Below are 23,420 nucleotides of genomic sequence, written 5' to 3' on the forward strand. Positions count from 1 at the left end.
CTAAAATGATGTAATAGCCACTTGTTAACTTTTTGACTATCCCACAAAGTCATACAAACGGTGAGGTAAAATGTAATGCATTTTAAACACTACCAATTTCTGGTAGCGAGGTGCACTAAAAAGCGCCACACAAAGCTCCTGAGATTTGGGCACAAACTGACGAGATGTTTTCACGTCCTCAGCATGAGCGGCCTCGTGAAGTAATGTCTGCAGATTAAAAAAAAAATGTTGGGGAACAAATATTGGGATAATATTGGACTTAAATCGTATATTTCTTGGGTGCTTTTCTGCTTACGGGGCGATTTTGGGGTACATTTTGCATAATGTAGTACACAATTTGGGAATATATTACATCAGTAAACACTGATTTGGTGATGCTGTATCAAATAGGGAGGATAAAAGACACAAACAATCCTTGGGGACATATAAAATCTTTTAAGGATCATAACAACAAATAAAATACATTTTGGAGCAACATGACAATATCAGGCAATGGCTGATTTGACATTAAGAAAAAAAACTCTTCTGTAATTAAAGATGTACGGGACCTTTAAAATGACATTTAAAAAATGACACCGATCAGTTTACTGTGGTAAACAGAAAAAATACTCGAGTCTGTTCGGGGAAGGAAGCGAAAAAGACACAACGGCCATCCGGGAAGTGGGAGAGAGGGAGGGAGAGAGAGGGAGAGAAAGGGGGAGGGAGAGGGAGGGCGAGACCTTAAGTGATCCATAAACCCGCACAGTTTACCGGCATTTGTCTCCAGGCGGCCCGTGAGACAGCAGCACCGCCGGATGTACAAACTTTGTCCTCTTCCAGTGGACACATCGCACCGGTGAGTTCCTGTTTTTGTGTGACGTTAGAGTTGATTATTTGGATGTTTGCTCCGTCACGTGCTCGCAGCACAAAGCATGTTTGTTCACTGCTGTTTGTGAGGAAATCAATCAAGTCTCCCAGAATGAAAGTGTTCTGCTTTTGGTCAATCTTTAGCTTTTTCTAGGACATCATTTGTATTTTTTACCCTGAAACAACTTTCCAGCCATGGCAGAGAGGTTTGACACCACTGGGACACATTTAGAGCTAAACGTGGTAGGATTTTATTTAACAAATTACAAACGTTTGTAAGATTCTAACAATATATGCACGGAGTAACTAATATTTACATTTATTAATTCATACTCAATAGCTACTCAATAGTTTTGGGGGATTTAAATTTTTTTTTATGTTTATGTCAACTTTGAACAACTTATTTTGAAGGTGCTGTCATCATGTTGATATTTGGAACACATTAGTATAAGAACACAGTTTTGGGGAATTATAAAATAACTATACACTATGCTAAATTGGTCACTATGGCAACTCCACCAAAAAAACAAAATGGGATTAAACATGGACTATCGCCAAATGTCGCCAAACACATTTTATCGTTTTTGAGTGTTATCGACTCCTGATTAGATCCCCAGAAAGGTCTGGCCCATACCTGCAGGTACCACTGTTTACTGTGTAAACTCCAACCTTCACTTACTCTTTCACCATTCAAATGTTCCCAGTTGCAGCCATGGAGCGCCTCAAAGACTGCTGTAAGACGTTCACCAAGAAGAAAGGGAGGGAGCAGGAGACCCAAGGTAAACTGGTGCCCCTGCACACCTCAGCCAGCTGTCACAGAGCGTTGGCCTCTCTAATTGTGAGATGTTTCTATGCTTTCAAGTGATTGCGCTGAAGATGCCTCCTAAGGCATCAGGATGGGAGCCGGATGGAGAGAGGAGGGGGGTCTCAGAAGATTACCTCATGTCCAAGCTGCCCCCAGATGGTAGAGATGTGCCCTTTGTCCTGCCGACCTTCAAGGCCTCCTACATCCAACCCAGAGGCTCCCGCTACCCAAATCCACAGTCGGGGCCACAGAGTATGTACCCTCTGAGAAGTAGTATGCACTTATTGTCAGTCGCTTTGGATAAAAGCGTCAGCTAAATGACATGTAATGTCATGTAAAGTAGACCACATCAGCTGGCTGTTCTCTTCTTGTTTGCATATGGATTATTTCACACGCGCTAAGCTCACCGTCTTGTGCTGTAAAAACCTGTCATGTTTGCGTTGACTTAAAGGTTGGGCCCATTGTGCCATTCATAAGTGGCTTGGAACTCGTTATTGTCCTTTCTCTGGAAAATATATTGCCAGTGTGGTTTCTATGTGCTTCATTTGGTACATCGTGGCTGTCCTGGTTCGCTGGATTTTGAGGGTATCATTCTGGTTCGGTCCCATTCGTCCCTGTGTCTACTTTCTGCTTTTCTTATGTGTTATTGAAGGTCTGAGCTTGCAAACAGTAAGTCCTCCCATGCCAGAACCAACCGCTGCAGAAACTCATTTGGAATTGGTTGTTTCAATATGTCTTAACTTCTGTCCATTTCTTAAAGATTTGTTGACCAGATTTTTTCCAGATGTCTGTAAGGTTGATGAAACAAAGGTCGAATTAAGTAAAATAACATCAGCAGGATGTGTGTAGAAAGTTCTCCATCCAATGTATGACATGGTGATTTTTAGAACGTTTAATAACTTTTCAACAGGTGCGTGTCTGCATGCTGCAGCCTGCAGGACAAAGACATGCTGGGGAATAACACATGTAACCTTTTCTCCAGGTTCAAATAAAGGTTTGGCCGACTGACGTATTTTACTCGACAGAGTCGAGTCCCATTGTGCCGCATGCATCAAAGTTTCATTAAAATTTGCTCAGAGGCTTCTGCTGTATGACTTGACGTTTGATTACATAAGTACCAGGATGTCCTGTTGCTAAGCGAGTGGCTGCAAGTCTTCCAGTTTACGGAAAACGATAATTTGATCAAAATGTAGCGTGTTGACCTGCAGCCCCGGCGTCTGTCTGCAGGTTCAGCCCGCTGCATGTATGCAGAGAGGAAAGCAGAGCTGCTGGCCTCCACGCAATTCCCCTACAGCCCGGAGTCCAGACTCCAACGCGGTGGGCTGAGCGAGTACATCTCCCCCGGATCCTCCCGCCGCGGCACCCCGAGGAGCAGAGACTCCGGCTCCCAAAGTCCAGGTAGCAGAAACGGCATCGATGCTTCGCTTACGTTGTGAATCCAAACTGATTTTCAAATTCAAAAAAGTAAACAGCAAGAATAATGGACAGTTATGTAATCTGAATATAGTATTGCAGATGAATTGTATCACTAAAGACACTTTTCCGGTTGTATGCCAACCCGACCTCTCCCGGTGGACATTTCCCGCCTCCTGTTGTCTTATTTTTCACATTAGTTTATGCTACAAATGAAGTCAGGGAGTTTGTTCCTGGATATCCACGGGCATATCCATCATTGTAGATCTATTCGTAAACATAAAATATACATCAATTTGTGGTATGGTACGGGAGTCTGTGATGGAAAAGATGACATTAATCTATTAGACGGTTAGCCTCCAATTTACAGTTTGCCTGCAATTCACAAAGTGTAAGGTTGTAACTTTAGGTTGATAAAAAAGGCATTTATTGTTGATTTGAGGACAGATATGTACTTGAATGAACCACCTCATTGTGGGGTAATGCTCGGCTTCCAGGTTGGACTCTGAATGTGGGCGGCGAGCAGCAACTGAACAACTTGATGTTTGATCTGTCCAGCCCTCAGAATCACATGCAGGTGAGAGCGTTCTTTATCTAATCTGTATTCAGTCAGCGGTTCTCACCCTGTGTCAACCCAGACTTAAAATAGTCCTTTAGTTTCCACTGTCCTCAGCAGCAGAGAGGAACAAATGGCAAACAGGGTCACAAGTAATAGGGAGATGACCTTTAGTTGATTGGCACACAGTTCACCCCAAAATCCCCAAATGTTAGGTTTTCCGTAGAAATATAGTGGTGTTCAAGTCTTACAAATACATAATCACCTTAAGAAATCTCCTGTTTATTACAGTAAACGTGTGAATCATTGTGAAAATGATCTGACTGTATATGAAATGTTAAATGTAACGATCACAAGAGATCAATATCTTTTTGAGCACTTGCTCCTGCAGCTGTTCCTGAATGTGTCTCTGTTTGCTGCACGTGAATCATACATTGATTGTCTCGGAACAAAGTGCTATTTAATCAGTAATGCAATGAGTAAGTCGGGGCGTATTTCTTTGAGCATGTGGTGAAGTATGCCTGTTGTTAGAAACAATTCATCTAACGTCTCAGCCAAAAACATAATGTCTCATTTAAGGCACGTACTTTGAAAAGAGCAACGTTAAAGCATCACTTATTGGTGTGCTTATTGTTAACCAAAGCAGATGCATTTCTATTCACCTTTCAATTCTGTTTCTGACTTTATTATCCAGGGAAACACACAGTGAAGTATATTTACTGCTCAATCAGCCCTAATGTTTAGCTTAGCCTTATTATGAGCAAACAGGATCCTTATAATGAACGCACAGCAGCTTAGAAAAATATTTAACAGTAAACAAATAATCCCCAGTTTACTGAATGACGGTTTGAAATAAAGAGCAAGTGAAACCGTAAGAACCAGTTTTCTTTTCATGTTTCAGAGAACCCAGAATGCAAATGGATTTTTATTTTGGATGGAAATATCAACACAGAATGATCTCAAACTATTTGATGGATTGCAATACAATACTACAACAGACATTCGTGAGCCCAAGCAAATAAATTGCAACCACTTTGGTGACCTGCAGGCGTTTCCTCTGGGGACACAAGGAGGTGGACATGTGTGGTTGTGAGGGGAAAATCCTTAATAATCACTGGATGGATTGGAGTGAAATTTGGATCAGACATTCATGCTCCCCCGAGGACAACTTGTAATAACTCTGATTTTCACACTATCGTTCTCATCAGCCTCGTCTATCCTTTGGTTTTATTGCAAATGATCAAATCTTAATAATGATACCTAAGATACACATGGTTAACAATACACCTACCTAACAACATTAGCATTTAGCTCATTACGACACAGGGCCGAGAGGGTTTCTCTACTCTCCAGCGTTTTGTAATTCAGTGAAAATAATAATGAATCTGTAATGCAATGAGCATCCTTATGTGTGTTTGGGTTCACCTGCAGCGCTTCGACTCCGTCTCCAGCGTCCTCAGCAGCACGTCCTCCACGATCGGCTCCATTGAAAGCAGCCTCGGTAATTAAAGAACCCACCTGATTTATTGACAGACGATTTTACGGCTTTTCATAGTCTGGAGTAAGTGTGATTAAGATCACTGTGCATTGTGCAACTGTCCACATTGGGCACGACACAGTAATCACCTGCCAACGTTTTCGCCAGAGGCACCATTGTGCTTCAGAGCTTTAGCGTATTACATATGGAGAGGCACCTTGGTTATAAGAAGGGACTAATGATATGTATAAAGCTTTTTGCAGGCTCCAAGTAGTTAAAATATACTGTGTGTGTGTGTGTATATGTTTATGTGTATGTATGTATGTCTATTATCTCTATTACGGTCTCTGTTTACATCAATGATGCTTGGTGCGGCAACAGAGTAAAAGTTGAGAGAGTTTCTCTGATGTCTGGCACATTCCCGGAGGATTTCTTTGTTTCCTCTGTTTACTCTCCTCCTTTTTTAAATGAAAAAAAATGGACAGCACTCAGCGAAGGTTTTTCTATGCTGCTGCAAGTGCATTTTCTTGTGGAACCTTGTGTTGTTTACTGACAAGCATTGATTATGGGTTTACTTTGGAGAAAACGTAGATATATTTACATCTTTTCAACACTCACGGAGCTCCATTACATCCACTAATGTGTTCCTGTTGTGCTGCGGTGCTACAGACTCCATCACCCTGTCTGGGGATGAGCGTGAGTTGGGGAAGGTGTGTGTCCGAGTGAACTACCAGGAGGCCCTGGAGCAGGTGTGGATCACCGTGGTTCAGGTAAGGTTACATGCTGCCCGAGGAGGAGAGCACGAGGAACACAAACGGCCTCTTTGTGCTCTCCTGCAGTTTTTCTCAATAGATCCTCTGTGTGTCCAGAACACAGGTCTTTGTTAGCACCTCTCATCGCTGTAATAACGAGCTCCGACACTCGGGAGGAAAAGGTTGTTTTTAAGACACGGAACTTTCCTCATGGATTCTTTGACACACAGTGATCAGTGTATTTTTTTTGTCTGCCCTGCATTTGAACTAACGTTTGGGGCATAGGTAGACTTATAGGTAGAGCACTAATACTCTTGTGTGACATTTTATCAGAAATATAGTCTTTCTTGGAGCATGAATGGAGCTTAGTTTGCATTAATAATGGCTTTTGAAAAGAGCGAGTACTTTAGAAATTTTAAAAACAATGAAATATAATAGATTTAATTTGCCTCGACTCAAACATTTACTTCCCACTTTCTTTATTAGTGTTCAGACCTCAACCTTTTTCCGGATAGAGTGGAACAACAAAAGATTGGATTCAAAGGGATCATCACCATCCCCAAACCGATACAGTTCAAAAGCTCGATTAAGGACTACTGTCAGGTACTGACCTACTGTCACATGACCGCTTTCCGAAACCTGATATTTTACATTTATGGTTACAAATAAAGCGTCATTAATGAAACAGCTTTTGTTTGAATCTTTTTTTTTTCCTCTGATGCATTATTGGTGATTGAGGTGTGGAATAACGTCCCATTTTGCTGTCTGCTCTGTAGGACGTGTCCTTCATGGAGACCTTTGTGTTTGCGCTGCATCTTCAGCAGTTGCGCTGCAGTGCTTTGGTGCTGCGGCTGCAGGCGCTCAGCCCCAAGAAACGCACGGTGGCCGAGTGCGTCCTCTCCCTGAGGCAGCTCGGCTCTGAGGAGACCGAGCACCGGCTCGAGCTCAACCCTCCCTCCAAATCCTCGGTGAGTGCTCCCTTCACGTCAAGCCTACGCCACTTAAGTCCATCATCTGTCTTCTGGCCGGGGGCTCGTTTTTGGTTGCCATTGCATCGTCGGTCACCGATTGCACAGTTTGGGAACATTTTACAAGATGATCAGGAATTCAAAAAGGATTATGTCAAACAAGGAACCACGTCAACGCAGCATTGAGATTAAGATTACAATGCTATTTTGATATTTGAGTTAATATCAGCATGCTTAAACACGCAAAAAAACATTTTTTCTTAATTTGAACATTTTGTTCAACGTTATAAAATTTGTCAGAAAATATCCCTCTTGTGAATTTTGAAGCTTATGTGTTTTTTAAAGAGGCAGTTGATGGAGAAATGAGAAAATTAGACCACCACCATCCTCCTCATAGTCAGATCTCCTGTTGCTGCAGTAATCCAAAGGAAATGACCTGTTTTTTCTCATCGTTTCGACCATGGTCAGCTTCCTCTTTAGGAGCTCCTGTCCCAGCTTGTACGATGTAAAAAAAAATGTCCCATGTGATGTTATGTCCACTGAGTCCCTGTCCAGGACAACTGTCATCCCTTGACCCACACTTAGAGCAGGCCCAGACATGAGGGGGACAGACTCGAGGTACACAGGACCTACAATTTCCACACTTTTAATAGTCCTGTGGACCCGATCACCCTGTATGTAATATAAGTGTGTAGGGGAGGGGGGGGGGGGTTGCGGTGTGCGGTAGATGAAAATTTGGTCTGATATGTTCTTTGCAGAAAATGAGCCAAGGCCAATAAGTCTGAGTTTGAAAAAATAATTATTTTATATTTGTTTTGTTGAAAAATGAAAAAACCATAATCACCATACAAGGGTTAATAATTAATAATCACAGCAAAAAAAGAGAAAGGGGTTCATTATCAAGGGGAATGAGGAAACCTTTGTTGGAGAGAAGAAGAGTGCGGAGTCTATAAATGTAAAAACTGGAAAATGGGTCAAACCTCAAACTATTTCAAGTGCTGAGAGTGGTTTTGTCGATAAATGGATTAATATCCGTCCAATGACTGTAAAATCGGAACTATTTCTGCACTTAGTCGTTCAGACGGTGACTCGTCTTTCAGAGGACCGATTTGATTCAGGGAGTGATTTTTACCCATCTTGTGGACACAAAAGGCACAAATTGTCCAAATTGCTGTCAGTCAGTCGAGGCTCTTAAGGGTCGAGACAGCTGAACTCGTCGAAGTCTTGAACAGGAAAAACATCAGCAGCACTGTGAGGAGAAGCAGAGCAGCTGGGGATTTAAGATGAATCCTACAGACAGCAACTCTGTACTCACTGGGATGCTTTGAGCTAAATGCTAACGTCAGAATGCTAACACGCTACCAAAAGCAATGCTGACAAGCTGATGGCGTTTAACACATTCACATAGTGGAGCGTGTTGGAGTTTAGCATTTCACCCTCAACACAAGGTGAAGCTGACAGGTGCTAACAGGATGACGGGTATTTTCTCGACCCAGAAGTTGGCATCGCACTGGTTCGTTTTTCCCAAAAATAAATGGGATTTTACCTTTTGGATTATTGCAGAAAACAAGCGTCAAGGCCAAGAAATATTTATCATGCATATTTTGATTATCAAGATAGTCCTCACTACGCCGCTAGCGTTTTGAATGAGTATAAACAGTGCGGCTATGGAAGCACATGTTCGGCCTGATGGCGGTTTATGTTCCTGACGTCGTCTCACTTACTGCCACTTGTGCAAAACCAGTCAAGACACGTAAAAGCTTCTAAATTTGCAAAAGAGAGATTTAGTGGTGTACTTTGTCACTGAACAAAATGCTAAAATCTCTTATTCTTGTGTTAACCACAGACTTTATTTCAGACCAACCCATTCAAAAATACCATCGACTCCGAGACCACAAACTGGAAGTTTCAAAAGTGCCAAATTATTTTGTGGTTTTTAGGACTCTAATAGATGTCCTCTATTTTTTTAATGTCCAAAGAGTTTATAATATATATATATATATATATGTATAATTTATCTTTCAGGTGTGCCACTCTGAGTTGCATCTCACCACCTGTTTTCAACCAGTCAACGGACGCATCCAACTCCAGGTCCTTGCTGCCCAAAGCCTCCCAGCATCCTCTTCACCGCTCACCCAAGGTACTCAATGTGTGACTGGAAAACGTTGAATGTGACATGCTGAGTAAAGGATATGGGACTAACACGCTATTTTTTCCAACTCTTAAGCCTTTTTTGTCAAAGTGGAGATGCACCAGTTGGGGCGGCCGGTGATGGAGAAGAAGACTCGAGTCCTTAAGGCCTCAGGGGGACAGTGTAGATGGGCGGAGACCTTTCACTTCTTCTTGGCTTCGTTAGACCACGGCTGCTCGCTGTCAGTCAAACTCTACAGCCGCAGCTCGGTCAGGAGGAAACAGTGTCACGGACAGGTGAGCTATGTTGTACTTTACATCATTATTATACTTTTTTAAAATTATTGTTTAAAATAATCCCCAGTGAAGGCCTTGTTGATTGAGTGCTCTCGTTACTTAGTTCAAGGTCCATTTAGTAGTTCCAGAGTTCAATTTTCCATATTCTTTCTGTGCACTTTAAACAGTTTCTATTTGCTAAAGAGTCTCAAAATTAATGTACAGTTAATAAAAACATTTCATCATTGATGTTTTTTCTTTAAACCTCATACTTATTTATCTAACTGTTAAAATATGTATTTGGTAAATCAATATTTTTTTTTCTGCTATACAAAGCAGCCAAAACATCCCAAAGATGCCCAACCCCAAAATGCACCAAATACTCCTAAAGCAAACTGAATAACTTCCTTGTATTAAAACTGAAGGGCATCAAGATGTTTAATGAGTATCATCAGCTTCATTAATACACAGTGGTTTGTGTCTACATTTTGCTAACAATAGCTAACCACTGAGCCACTGATCTCACCAGACCAAGAAAAGCTGGAGATTGAGGTGGGAAAGGTTTTAGAAGAGCACTGCAGGCCTCGTCTCGTGTTGAAAGGAAACGTTTAAATGCAGCAGCCTAATCCCATCCCAATGTTGTTGTTGTTGTTGTTGTTTTTTTGACAGGTTCATCTGGGATTCGACAGCCCCGTCCCAGAAGCAGTGGAGCAGTGGAAGGACACGATGGCTCACCCAGAGAAGGTGGTGTCTGCGTGGCTCCGGCTCAGCGCTGCGTAAAGCGTCCTCTCTGGGGATGTGCCGTTCTCCTGCTGCAGGTCCAGATGTGCCTGCTGGCTTCTCCACAGAGGAACACAGTCTTGTGCGCATCGCTGAGTCGTCGCCCGCGGGCCGGACCGTAAGCCGCTGGACGGGCTCTGAACGCCACGTGAAACCAGATTCCTAAGCTTCTGGTTGCTCAGTTGTAAATAGGGGTTTTCGAACAAAGTGTTATTGCTGGAGGTTTCTGGGGTTGTTTCTGTGTAGACAAAATAAGATTTAGGAAATGTGAAGCATTTGCCTGACTGACAACAAAGTCGGCCTCATGGCTGTGTATATAAAGCTGTACATTGCATTTGTAGGGAAAACATTGTCTCTCTGTTTGAATTAGAAAGAAAGTTTAGAAGCTGAGAAAGTCAAACTCACTGTAATTAAGACCCATGTTAAAGGCTAATGATATTCTTTACTTTTTATAGTCAACAAACAAAAAACAAAACTAAGCACTTTCTTTTCAGCACAATTGGCTCCAACATGAAATAATGCACTTAGATTATATGAATGAGTGCATTATTTTTTTGAGCTTTGTTTTAGGTCTCCACCAGCTCCTGAGGGATGAATCAAACTCTTGCTAAATGCTCCAGTGTCACTAGGTAGTTGTTAAATGCATCTGTCTGCTTTTTAGTGCTGAGATGTTTGTGTACAGCCTCTCATCTGAAAACAGCACATCGTGAATGCAGTCCAGACTTTGTAGACACTTTAAAAAGGACTAAATCGTTTATTTTTTGGGAAAGTTTTTAGGTATTGATGTATATAGATTTTGGTATGTGACATGTATGAATTGAGGAACCAGAGATGTATGACTTTCAAGTAGAATTGATTCACTGTTGCTTTTAGTCTTTTTATGGTATTTTTAAGAATAGGATAAATATTAACATCATCTTTCAATTAATAAATATGTTTCTGTAGAACAACAAACCTTTGCTGTATGCTTTTGATGAAAGCATTTTATTTTGTGATGTATTTAATGTAGACTGTTTAGTGATTAAAGGTATGATGTCGTTGGAAAATGAAATTTGTGTATTGAATAATGCATTCTATAAGTATAAAGCTATATGTGACCTTTTGTCTGAGCCGAATCAGAAACAAGACGAGGATCCTTTTTGCACAATCATTCTGGGTCACATTAAAAGAAAACGTAGGCATGTGCATTAATCTCGTTACACTCGGGGTGGTGCCTGTTAAAGTAGGTCAACAGCCATAAACCACAGCGTCACCCTTTCACTTTTTATTGAAGAGGCCACTGGTTGAGAAATCTCAAGGCAAACAGGAGGAGAGTTTGGCCCAGTGGTTCACCTCCCCCTGGCTTTGCAACATCCTGTCTTTCCAACTTCACCATAAAGGCAATTTAACGTGACTGCTGATGTGGGAAATCTCAACCTAAACATTTGACGAATGACTGTAAACAATTTATCGAAAATGTGTCGACAAATCAACACTATTTACTTTTAGCTGCAAAATTTCGAAAGGTTTCAGTGCTACTTAAACGAAATACAACCCTTATTTGCCATCATTACATTTAACATTATTCCAAATATTTAATTTGGAACAAATATCCTCTTTTTGTCAGGCACAATTGCCCTTTTTCGGGAGCACAGTTTACCCTCCCAGCTGGCATTCTGCCTCCAGTGGAGTCTCATAAAGCATGAGATTGACCGGCGATGTGCTCTGTGTGACCAGCTGTAGACATGGACACGCAAACACACACACACACCCAGTGAACAATAAGCCTGTGGACCAAGAAAACAGAGTTTGGCAAGTGTTTGTGTTTAAAGTGTGTGTGTGTGTGTGTGACCAGGACAACCGGGCGACCCACGTGAGCCGGCCTGCGTCAGAGCCCTTCATATCCGCCCCCTTCCAAAACACCATCAACTTTATTTCACGTAATTAATGTTTGATTTATGGTTAATGTTACACAGAGGGCATTCCTGACACGGCTTAACCTGTGACTCGACTCAACGCTCAGCTCTCTCGCGTAGAGGAGCTTGTTTGACTTGGTTCCACAAGCTGGATTTGGGGTTCGTTGCTCCTCTTTGTGCTTAACAGATTATTTTCCCTGCACTCATTTGGCGAGTTACCACAGTGGGTCTGCAGCACATTCCAGTTGTCTAACAACGTCATGCTTGTATCCGCAGGGTCCTTTATCTGGGAGACACAATGAGTTTACACGAGTCCTGAAGCAGAGAGGGGAGCTGATGAATTATTCTCATTCTTCATATTTGAAGGCACTTCCTCTGGTTTTCATTCAAGATAAAGGTTTATGTAACATGGCATGACAAATGACCCCCCCCCCCCCCCCCCAAGCTTATTACTACCTCACTGACAACCAGCTGGAAAATAACTTGGACATCCTGGAAGGAACATAATGAATCCTGTTATAAAATGGTGCGTGAATGTTTGCTAGTTGAAGCTTGTGTGACAGTACGTGATCAGACTTCAACAATATTTACATCCTAGCCATCCATCACTGTTCCTCACAACTTCAAGACAACAACAATGACAATGACAAAACATCATAGCTCAATAAATCCATCTTTTAAGATGTCACATGACTTAACTCCTCTGTCTCACACAGAGCGTTGGTTGTCCACAAATGATTGAAAAGACATGAATTAAGCTATGGAAAGGGTTGGACATTAGCAATAGTGAGCACATGAATTGCACGATGTCAAATCCCCATCAAGTGAGATAACATAAAAAATATGCACATTTCATTAGTTCATTTTAAGTTAATGCTGCTGATTGAAATGCTTTTCTACTCAGCATTTTAGTTTAAGTACCCCTCAATAAATAACACCACAACATACATTAAAAAATGTATAGGTGTTGTTCACAGTCACATAGAGTACTCAGAGAGTAACCTCTGACCCGGTTGCTTCGTTGTGTTGTTTTCAACCGCAAAGAGCAGCTGCTTTCAACACAGAAACTCACAAAAAAGAATAATTCTAGATCGCAAAACAAGACGGACTAAAAGTTACCAATTGATTGATCATAGAGCATTTAACTGTGAATGAAACAGATACTCCCTCCAAATAGAGCTTAAATAGGGATTTTTTATTTTTATTTATTATTTTTTAATATAACCTTGCAGACACAATTGAAAGCTAATGTTTCTCTGGAAAGGGGACATGATAGTAGCTAACTGCTAACATGCTAACTTAACAGCAGATACTAAAGGTCTGTTTGGTTTTTAACGTTTGTAAAATATGAGTTGCTGGTGATTGACATAGAGTAAATACTTATTTGAACTTGAGGGTAAATGTTACTGGAGCAATGAGCTTTAAGGATTAATTATGAGAGTGAGGCCCATTTGCAAAGTAGCCGTCATCTCATTCATGTTCTTTCAGCGGAGGAAGACACAATAACATCCAGCGTGGCCTCATGTGGTCGCAGAAGCGAGAGTCTCGGTAACAATGGTGCACCGACCACAGTGCTCCCTTCAACCAGTAATACCCTGCTACTGGGAACATCTGCTACAGAGCTGATTAGCTCTGGTCGACCACCAGCTGCTGGTTTTTCATCAAAACGGATGAAACCGGAATCTTCCATCCGTCAGTAGGATGTTCATCTCCTGAATTGGAATTCCTCACATAATGGAATTTAATACTGAATTATGATCTGGTTTTGAGACATTTTCCCTTTTCTCACATACGTGGGTGTACACGCACGTATGTAAATATAACTATATTTGCTGATGTGCAGTCTATATGTTTGCATTTCTCCTTACGCAAAGCACAAATATTTGTTAGATCTCTATTTAAATACAGTTTATTCACTATGATTGGAATTAGTGTGTGACTCTTGTTTTTCTCTATGTATGAGCATTCTTCTGAGCTCTTTATTACCAACGACAATCTACCATTTCTGTGCCCGTGATAACAATCACTTGAGTTTTGAGGGCGGAGGATTCAGAGCGCCCTCTTGTGGTAAATAGAGAATAGTGCATTATTTGATTGGCCTCCAGGTGTTGAGCAAGTAATCTCGGTGTGTGGGTGTGTGTGTGTGTGGGTGGAAACACGGTGACGCACTGCTCTGTGTTTAATAACTTGAGCAGTCACGACCAGACAAAGATCAGTTGCAAATATCACGCTGAACAGAATGGATACGGACAATACCAGCACGCCTCTGAGAGAAGGATTCCTGGTGAAAAGGGTAAGACATTTTACTTAAATAAATACATGCTAATTATACAGATGGGGCATACATACTTTTATTTGAAGAAAATAGTTTGGGGTATAATATCATGAACGTAACACAGTGTGTCACATCTGTAATCATTTCTGATAATGTGATCACAGGGTCATGTGGTTCACAACTGGAAGGCGCGCTGGTTCGTGCTGATGCCAGACAAGCTGCTGTATTACAAGTACGAAGGAGGCAAGAAGGACTCGTGTCAGCGAGGGAAGATCCTCCTGAAGGACTGCGTGATAACGTGTCCTTTTCTGGAGTACGAAAATCGACCGGTGGGTTTTTTCCACAGTGTTAGTGTTGTACTTTTCAAGAAATTCTAAGAACTGGGACAAAATAAATCCCAATCATTATATTATCTAGGTATCTCTAGATTATTTGAGAAAAATAATAATTATGCCGTCAGCAAGGAAAAGATGAAGTGCTTGATCAGTACAACTTCATCAATGTTTTTACTATTTTACTTACTAACTTTGTACATTTTGTAGTTATTTTCAAAGCTAGTATATTGTGCCACTCTTCATCACTGTATTCTTGGTTTAAATAAAGTTTGTTCTCGCTAAGTAATTGCATACGGTTTAAAATTAGTTTTATTATGTAAAAAAATAGAACGTTTTTGGTGATGTAATTACTAAAGGGGAAAAAGTTTAAACAGAGCGTAGAAAAAGATTGTGATGAACTAAAAAATATCTGCTGTCTGTCACATGGATGTAGGATGTTTTCTTTCTTGTGGTTTCCTTTGTTCGTGTTTTATTTAACCACAGGCGAGTCTCTTCTTGAATAAGGTGTTGGCTACTGTTTTGGCAAAATCTTGTTTGTTTTTTTGGTCTGAATTTGCCATCAGAACTCCTCTCTATGTTTCCTAGTTGGTATTCAAGCTGCAGACAAAGGATGGGGTGGATCACTTTTTGGAGGCCTGTTCCCGAGAGGAGAGAGATGACTGGGCAGATGACATCACCGCTGCCGTCGTCAAGCTGCGGCCGTCTGAAGATGGGGAGGTGGCAAAGCAGCCGCACGCCGCTGGATCCCAGTTACATGACATCAATCTGAGGTCAGCCGACCTCCCAGCACACTGTTACACAGGCTGTTACCACATAGCTTCCCACCGCCTCACTTCCCTCTCTGCTCGTTTCCCTCTCTTGGGCAGCAAGGTGTTGGACTGCATGTACGACGTCCACAGTGGCATCAACATGAGCAACCACGTGGAGCAGGGCAGCACCTACAGCAACTGCTTCTCAGGTGAGCCTGCACACCGCCTTCAGGCTTCTGCATCACGGCGGGTGACCTTTGCTTGGAAACATTTTAACACATATTCACTTTTACGGTATTCATTTGATTTGGGATCTCTGTATGATTCTCATGAAATCAATGAGGATGAAATAACAAAAATGAAGGATTTTCTGAAACTTTGTCTGCAAAAGTGTAGTCTACAATTCACGTTTTGAATTATACTTGTGTTTTTAGTCGCCTTGCTTATTGTCCCCGATGTCTTGGTGCCTGTCAACTATGATTTATTTTGTGGATTATTGCTTTTGTGCATAAACTGTGTCTTTATCTCACTGTCTAAATGAAAATTGTTTTGTTTTTACATTTTAATGTACAATAAACTTCCAACATTAGGGAATACGTTTACGTAGATTAGGGCATTTCTATATATGTTGGCTATATGAAATGTCCACATCTACTGTAGCAATGTGTGAATGGATCCAGAGTCATGTGTATTTCCCTGCAGGTTCGGCGGTGGTGGACTGGCTGGTGTTCATGCAGCTGGTTCTGACCCGTGGGGAGGCCATGACGCTGGCCTCCGCCCTGGTGGAGGAGGGTTTCCTGCGGACCATCGGCCTGAAGAGTGCCGAGGCTCTGCGCACTGCCGGCCTCAGCGAGCAGTTCATGGACGACTCCACGGCGCTGTACAGCTTTGTGAGGACCAGGACGTCTCTGCTGAGCTCCTGCATTTGGTCCATGCATGAAGCCACGCTGCACGAGCAGGTCGCAGTAGTATTTAATCAGAAGCACTTTTGTGTTTTGTTACAGTCTGACAGCTTAAAGAAGAGAGGGAGTGTGAAGGCGGAGTCTTCGGCTTCTGCAGTGGAGCTGAGTGGAAAAGTGATCAAGAGAGGATATCTCCTTAAACAGGTAAGCATTAGGCAGTGTTATGCCTAACTACTAAATGTACAAAATCAACCATTGATGAAGTTCATTACTGATTGAACTCATTTATTGACAATTTAAGGGCTACAGGAAATCTGTATGACTGCAGATTGAGGCTTGGGCCCTTTTTTGTAAATGGTTTACCAGCATTTATAAAAGCATCATGAACATCGGCCAAAGCGGGTGTTGGCAACTGGGCAAACGTGTTGTTATTTGTACGACATCTACGAAGCCTTTAAGGTCCATTGCCTTTTATGAAATGTATGTTTTATGACTTGATGAACTCATGCGTGATATGATCAACTAAAGTCACCATTGGCCCTCTTTTAAACACAAGGGACACAGAAGGAAGAACTGGAAGGTGCGACTGTTTGTGCTGCGTTCACAACCTTCATACCTTCACTATTATGATCCCACCAAGGTGAGTGGACAGCAGCCGATGCTACTGAGCCCCAACTATTAATGTCACTGCACACATTTAAAGGGACCCTAAAAGAAATCTGTGTAGTTAAACATACTAAATACACAAGGACATGTAAAGGTTTAAATAGTGAAATAGGAGATGTAAAACAAAGCAAATGTTGTTTTTTCTTGAGCTTCAGGCTATGACTCTGAAGCCGTCATTACTGTAAAGTCTGACTCTGTCTCATCCACTTCCTGCCTTACGCCGCCCGTCAGGATGACATCAGCCCTGCTGGCGGCTTCTCTCTGCGCTCCTGTCTGGTGTCGTCTCTGGGAGACAACGGAGTTCCTTCAGGTGAGTCACTGACCTCTGAGGCTTGAACCGCTCCAAACAAAAGTAAATGTAAACTAAGGACAAGAAATGAGGAGATTTTTTTTCTTTTGAACTTTCTAATGAATATTAGTTAGCTTGTACTATCTGTCCATATAAAACCTTTTACATCTTTTCCCTCCTCAAGATGAAACTGTAGTTTAATTTCAGTTAATCACACATTAAAAGCTGCTGTATACTAAAGCACTAAACTGGAACTATTAAATCCACCATTTACTCCTGTTTGAGTGATATGAGTGAAATGGAAAGTTACATTCTTAATCCTGAGAGCCACAGCCTGGGTGCAAAGTATTAGCAGACAGAGATTCATAAAATTATACTACTTTGTCCTCCTGATGAAATGTGGTGATTTAACACAAAAGTTACTGTTATTTCATTTCATTTCATTTCCCAGTCAAATGTTCTCATTTATTAGGTTCAACAGATGGCTTTCCATATTGAAATAATAATAATGCTCTTCTACATTAATGAATCCGTCGATTCCTCCCTCACAGGTGTAAAAGGCAACGTTCAAGGCAACTTGTTCAAAATCATCACCCAGTCAGACACACATTACTTCATGCAGGCTCCGACCGAGCAGCAGAAGATGGATTGGATTGATGCCATCAGGAAGCAGACGTAGAGTGGTTTTAAGATTAGAAGAAAGATTTACGCATTCCATGAATGTTTACTGTAGCAGCCAACAAGCACCCATGCAATTTAAATTAATTTAACATGCTTGCTTTCAACATTGTGGTCACAAAACATTTCTCTCAGATACCAATGCTTTCTGTTTGATTATCCTGTTTTTCATTCCATGCACGGACGATTTAAAGGCGTTTCATCCAGACACCAGTGCTGAAAGTACATTTAGTCAAATGTTTGGTACTTGTACTGTACTTAACTATCTTCATTTTCTGCTACTTTATACTTTCTCTCCATTCTACATTTCAGAGATAAATATTTCATTCTTTGCTCCATTGCTTTTATAGGACAGCTGTATAAATGCAGATGACCATTGGACCTAAAACCACACTTTACAGGCTTGTTCAGTGTATGAATGAATTATTAGATATTCTGTTTATTCTTAGGACTCCTTAAAAATGGCCGTTTCCCGCTTTCAGAAGTTGAGAGATTGAGAGTGTGAGATTGAGTGTGAGATCGTCTAAACATCTGATAAAATGTTTGTCATTTTACGTTTAAACAGGACGTTTATTTGTCCGTGACAGCGTTTCTGCAGGTCTTAAGAAGTGTTGGACTCAATTTTGGCAAAAAGAACAGTTCTTAGAAGCTAAAGTAAAAGTATTTTTTCTTTGTAGTATTAGTTATTGAAAGTTTTATGTGTGTGACTACGGGATTGTCCCAAGACTGGGATCGTCCTGACATCAATAACTCTCATTGAAGTCATCAAATAATGACTAAGCTTAAGTCTATTGGCTCTTCATCACAGTTTTATTCTTTGTCCAGTATGTGAAACAGGTATTAAACAGTAATCTATGTGTAGTTACAATTTAAAAGGTCTTTGATTTAACGTGATTTTAACTTCAGGTGAATGGATGTTTTATATGATACTCTAAGTTAAGTAAAATGATGGGCGCCAAGGCGGGAGTACAAGCAAAGACAAGCAAAGACAAGGAAAGGCCTCGGGCAATATTTGTCCCAATCATCATGTTTTAGTTCAGTCACAGACGGGCACTCCCTCTCTGCAAGCTGAGCAGAGCCTTTATCAGTGACTCACGCTCCGCTGGGCTGCTTTACTGCCTTCTTGCACTGAAATCATCAGTGACGCAACACCTCAGTGTTTCAAGTGGCTCTACCGTCGTTCTGACAGACAATCCATGTCGAAAACAGCAAAACATTTAACAACAAAGGGGATTTATTGCAGTGAAGTAAAGTCAGTATGAAACGTTCACACGAAAAATGCTCAGGGGAAAAGAAAAGCACAAGAACATTGGTAGCTTTTCAAGGTTGTTGTTGTTGTTAAAATAACAGAAAGTGTTACATAAACCTCTGGAACCTCTGGAAACAACGCTTTGTGTTAATGGCATGCAATGAATAGCTTTATATTATTACACATGTTAGAGTACAGAATGACAATCGGTTGATTTCAGAAACATTCGTCTTCATGCAGACGCTCGTAAGAGTAAGTGCTTTCAAAGGTTAACTCCCGAGGAATCAAAGACAGACGTCTGAGGTTGCGTATGCGCTCAGACGGATGTAGCACTCCTTTTAGCAGTGACGCATCACGTGTGTGCAAATGTTCATCGGGAAGAGAAAGTAGTAGAGCTTGGACCACGATTGCAACAGTTCACTTCACATTGCTCGCTTGATTTAAGACACTGACAACCGGTACATTCAGTCTAACTTCAAGTCCCCAAACAGGTAATCTAGTGAAGGCACTCGACACGTGATTACGAGACAAGCGTCCCTTTGTTCCTCCCCCCCCCGCATCCCCCCTCCTGGGTTAATTCATTCAAAGAAGCGCTGGCGTTAGGCCACCTTGGTGAGCTGGAGGTCTCCAAAGACGCGTAAGGCAGTGAGGGAGGCGAGCTGGGAGAGCCGGTGGGTGAATCCGCACAGCGGCTGTCCGTCCACCAGGACGCGAAACTGCTGGTGCTCACAAACTATCTCTATCTGACAGTCAGAGGGGGAGCGGTAGGGGGAGGAGAAGGTCAGGTTTTGTGTTTAATGCAAAAAGAACAGCACGAGCAGAGAAGTCACAGATCTTCATGCACACAGTAAAACGTTTCCATCCTATATCTATACACTAAAGAAGTGTCTTTGTGCTTTCTCTCCTTGCGTCCTTTTTTGTATGGTGGTTCTATCTGTTCCTACTGTCATCAATATTTGTAGTCACATTACTATTGCTGACACAGTTACTATTACTGTTATCATTGTTAATCTACTATATCCAGTACAGCTGTTATTATAAGTAGAAATTCTTAATACTGTCATATGCACTGAACATATTCTGTACCCATGACACATAAAGTCTATCACACTCCGTCCCCCCGGTCTGATTGTCTGCCCTCCCCCTGATTGTTTCCACCTGTGCCCCTACCCTGTGTGTATATATATATATAGTCTGGGTCTCCCTTTGTATTGTGCCAGTTCATCAAGGAACCCGTGTATGCCTGCATCCATTGTCATAGCTTGTCCACGTTTTCTTTGTATCTTGTTCAGACCAGGATTGGGAGGGAAGGGTTGATGGGAATTGTCCAAGCAATGGGATGAAATAATGTTTAAACATAACGCTTTCTATTTGACCTTATTAGGAAGATCTCCAGCAGCTCTAAATGAAGAGATCAGGGAAGGGAAAAAGAGGCAGGACGGATATTATCTGTTCGACCATAATGGCCGACCGTCCCTCAATGTCAGAGGCCAATAAACGTACCTTGAAGGACTCCCCCGGTGCAAATGGAAAGTAGGAGAGGGTAGTTTCAGGTCTTCCCCACTCTCCAGCCAGGCGAGCGTTGCGTTGGACGGCCTTATCCATGAAGCTCACCTTCAGCTGGAATCCCACATCGGCGTCTGTGTCCTCCTCCTCGGGCTCACTGGACAGGATCACCTCGATGCTGAAGGGGCAGGAAGGGACAGACGTCAAGACATCTGCATCTCAGAGGCAGATATTGTACTTTGTACTTTATTTGTTTACCGTTCTACATTTATGTGACAGCTTAAGTTACAATTAGTCAGTTTGCAGATAATTTGGTGTATTTTGATCATTTAGGAAAACATTTTGTGATTCCAGCTACCGAAATGCATATAGATGTGCCAATTTTCATAAAGATGATTTACTTTTATTTGTAAGACTTTGTAGGTTTGGACAAATCAAATAATGTAATGATGTCTATTCGGGCTCTGAGTAATCTAATAAGAATGATATAATATCTACATTCATGTGTAATGAAAGTAAGTATAACTTGAGTGTAACTAATAATTAGGATATTCATGGGGATATGGTGATTAGCAGTTACTTAAATGCATTGAATACCTTTAATACTTGAAATACATGTCATGATTATATCATGTATTATTTTACTTGAGTAGCAAGTTCAAATCAGGACTTTTATTTGGAACTATAACTGAGTATTTCTTCTCGTAAAGGATCTGAATCCTTTCAGCTCCACTGCTTATATCATGTAGCTTTACTTTGTCTGCCTTTAGTTTTACATTATTTTAAAGCTTTACCTAATGTTTGTTTCTTTGGAGAACAGTGACATCTTCTGGTCTTTATCAAAACAATGAAGAATAAAAATAATTGATAGTCAGTTTAACCACAACATTTTCTTATTCCTGCAGGGTAATTTGGTTGGTTATGGTTATGGTTATTATTACAATTGAAGCTCTATTTACTCGGATGCTGTACTTCAGGACAACTCTGAGGTACTATGTTTGAGTACAGGAAACGGACAGGGGCCATTCTGCATAATGAGTACACTTCTACTTTAAATTATTTTATTAAATGATGTTGCCATTACTGGTGTCTTTACTTAACTTTACTTGTATCAGAGCATTTTATAGGATATTTCTATGCTTTTACTCAAATATGATACTTTTACCTGCTAGAATTGGATTATTATTTCATCTGTATTGTACAAACATTTTTATACTTATATTACATTACATTATACGCTTTGACCTGATCTGGCTACCAAAATTCAAATAAGCATTTGACCGTACTTTTTAATAATGGAGTTAGTATCATAACGACCTAAAACAGTTCTGTCACAATGCATGCAGCATTTAGGAAAATGGTCCTTTGGGACCATTCGTCCTTATAACCTCACCAATATTTCTTTAAGAAAGATCTGTGGCCGATTTCATTTTTAAACAGCAATTGATTTTGATTTTTTACAAGCAGCCTATTAATCATCTTGTACTGAAACTTAACTCATGTCTGAATGTGTAATTAGCCAATTGATGTTATCAACCAAAGAAATTCCAGTGTGACTTAGATATCCAGATTTCATGGGATTTTTAAGCTCTACCACGCACATTCACATACCAGCCCATAATTAGGCAACACACTGGCATTGCAAAGATATTTTCCCAGGACGGGGACTTGCTGAGTGTCTTTGCACTCAAACACAGACAACAGCCGTCTGAAATCATGTTTCATTATCAGCCACAGCATTTTATTTTAATAACATTAAATGACTGCCACGTAATTTGTGCAACAATGGGCTAATTGAAATTATAATATTAAAATAAAGGTGTGGACTTACTTCTTTGGTTCTTTGTTAATAATTCCAATGACCACCAGCTTCATTGAAGGCCGTAGTCCACCCTTTATCTCTCCAGTATACTCCCCCTGTGAAACAATAGAGGTGTTTCAGGTAGAGCAGAGCGGGCACACAGAATGAGGCCTGTAGCGCTGAGCACACTAGATCATATCGGTGTGGTGCTCTGTGATCGTTCAGTCTGCTGATGTCTGCACCTGCCGTTAGCTGCAACCCACACAGCACCGCTGGGAACAATAGCTTGGTGGATCCACATTCTCAACAATCAGTAACTCAGTTGCACAATATGTATTTCTTTCAATAAATGCATGACTAAATGGGATATTATACATTTAATCAGATTCTCAATCAAAATTGTATAGCTACATACATTTTCTTTCTTGTCCTTTTCTTCCATTCCACTCAGGGCGTGATGCAGTGTGGAGGTTTCGAGCGATGATGCCAACTGATTGACTCCAACTGGCAAACCCCTCCTGTTCTACGTTGTCATGGAGACAGGCTCCCAATTTGGCGGTGACAGAGGTGGGAGACAGGCAGAGGGGAGAGGGGGAGGGCCGCATATTACAAGCTACTAAACCAGTTCAATACAAAAGGAAAATTTAGAAAAGAAGTTAGTTCATGAAGTGGGTGATGGGACTGAAACTAAAGTGTGGGTTCATCCCTCCACATTCATGTCAATGCTTTTCTGTCGCTGGTTTGCAGCGGACCGCCCCTCATTTCTATGGGGAAGTACACATTGCGTGCTTCTCTTTAAAACAGTATCCATCTAATGATGCCTTCACTGGTCACGGTTCCAGTTCGTTAAACAGGTACCGTCGTATTGATAATTAATAATCTATAATAATAATAAGTACAGTGTCAATGTCTTCAGTATACCTCATTTATTTCTATTAGATTTGTATCTTATTTCTACATTTAAATACAATAATAATACTGACGACAATGCTGTGTGAACCACTGTTGAATCGCAGGGTTTCCGATAGCACTGAATGCCCCAGAAACAGGAACGCCCCCCTCCTGCCAACCT

General features: G+C 41.2%; 3 protein-coding genes across 4 annotated transcripts; 2 read left to right on the forward strand and 1 right to left on the reverse strand.

The window, feature by feature from the left end:
• The first annotated feature begins 689 nt into the window (after positions 1–689).
• Positions 690–11,272, forward strand: LOC119227521 (tandem C2 domains nuclear protein). Of its 2 annotated transcripts, none has more exons than XM_037486364.2 (12): positions 690–835; positions 1,551–1,625; positions 1,709–1,903; positions 2,879–3,049; positions 3,562–3,641; positions 5,052–5,121; positions 5,767–5,867; positions 6,336–6,452; positions 6,626–6,817; positions 8,843–8,957; positions 9,045–9,244; positions 9,893–11,272. In XM_037486364.2, exons 2-12 carry the CDS (start codon positions 1,559–1,561, stop codon positions 10,001–10,003), a joined length of 1,419 nt encoding a protein of 472 aa, XP_037342261.2. In that variant the 5' UTR covers positions 690–835; positions 1,551–1,558; the 3' UTR covers positions 10,004–11,272. The 2 variants fall into 2 exon arrangements, with proteins under 2 accessions (XP_037342261.2, XP_037342262.2); XM_037486365.2 differs by lacking the exon at positions 690–835 and adding an exon at positions 925–1,089.
• A 2,789-nt stretch (positions 11,273–14,061) lies between these two features.
• Positions 14,062–19,423, forward strand: plek2 (pleckstrin 2). Its single transcript, XM_037486375.2, has 9 exons — positions 14,062–14,191; positions 14,338–14,502; positions 15,094–15,278; positions 15,375–15,466; positions 15,960–16,147; positions 16,262–16,363; positions 16,716–16,799; positions 17,057–17,135; positions 17,666–19,423. Exons 1-9 carry the CDS (start codon positions 14,138–14,140, stop codon positions 17,791–17,793), a joined length of 1,077 nt encoding a protein of 358 aa, XP_037342272.2. The 5' UTR covers positions 14,062–14,137; the 3' UTR covers positions 17,794–19,423.
• A 12-nt stretch (positions 19,424–19,435) lies between these two features.
• On the reverse strand, positions 19,436–22,916 carry si:ch211-10a23.2 (Galectin-related protein A-like). The gene is made up of 4 exons (XM_037486393.2): positions 22,764–22,916; positions 22,379–22,464; positions 20,545–20,725; positions 19,436–19,784 (listed from the first exon to the last, which is right to left on the reverse strand). The coding sequence occupies exons 1-4, from the start codon at positions 22,788–22,790 to the stop codon at positions 19,641–19,643; spliced, it is 438 nt and encodes a 145-aa protein (XP_037342290.2). The 5' UTR covers positions 22,791–22,916; the 3' UTR covers positions 19,436–19,640.
• Between the last annotated feature and the right edge of the window lie 504 nt (positions 22,917–23,420).

This window comes from Pungitius pungitius, chromosome 14 (genome assembly GCF_949316345.1).
Source record: "Pungitius pungitius chromosome 14, fPunPun2.1, whole genome shotgun sequence".
In the NCBI taxonomy this organism is placed as follows: domain Eukaryota; kingdom Metazoa; phylum Chordata; class Actinopteri; order Perciformes; family Gasterosteidae; genus Pungitius; species Pungitius pungitius.

Bases quoted from the DNA above. Each gene is read 5' to 3' on its own strand.
- si:ch211-10a23.2 (XM_037486393.2), bottom strand. From the start codon at position 22,790: ATGGAAGAAAAGGACAAGAAAGAAAAT. The intron at 22,465-22,763 runs GTATGTAGCTAT...ATTGTTTCACAG, and splicing joins AAAAGGACAAGAAAGAAAAT to GGGGAGTATACTGGAGAGAT. The intron at 19,785-20,544 runs GTACGTTTATTG...TCTGACTGTCAG, and splicing joins CACCGGGGGAGTCCTTCAAG to ATAGAGATAGTTTGTGAGCA.
- LOC119227521 (XM_037486364.2), top strand. From the start codon at position 1,559: ATGGAGCGCCTCAAAGACTGCTGTAAGACGTTCACCAAGAAGAAAGGG. The intron at 5,122-5,766 runs GTAATTAAAGAA...GCGGTGCTACAG, and splicing joins CTCCATTGAAAGCAGCCTCG to ACTCCATCACCCTGTCTGGG. The intron at 8,958-9,044 runs GTACTCAATGTG...CCAACTCTTAAG, and splicing joins CTCTTCACCGCTCACCCAAG to CCTTTTTTGTCAAAGTGGAG.
- plek2 (XM_037486375.2), top strand. From the start codon at position 14,138: ATGGATACGGACAATACCAGCACGCCTCTGAGAGAAGGATTCCTGGTG. The intron at 14,192-14,337 runs GTAAGACATTTT...ATGTGATCACAG, and splicing joins AAGGATTCCTGGTGAAAAGG to GGTCATGTGGTTCACAACTG. The intron at 15,467-15,959 runs GTGAGCCTGCAC...ATTTCCCTGCAG, and splicing joins CTACAGCAACTGCTTCTCAG to GTTCGGCGGTGGTGGACTGG.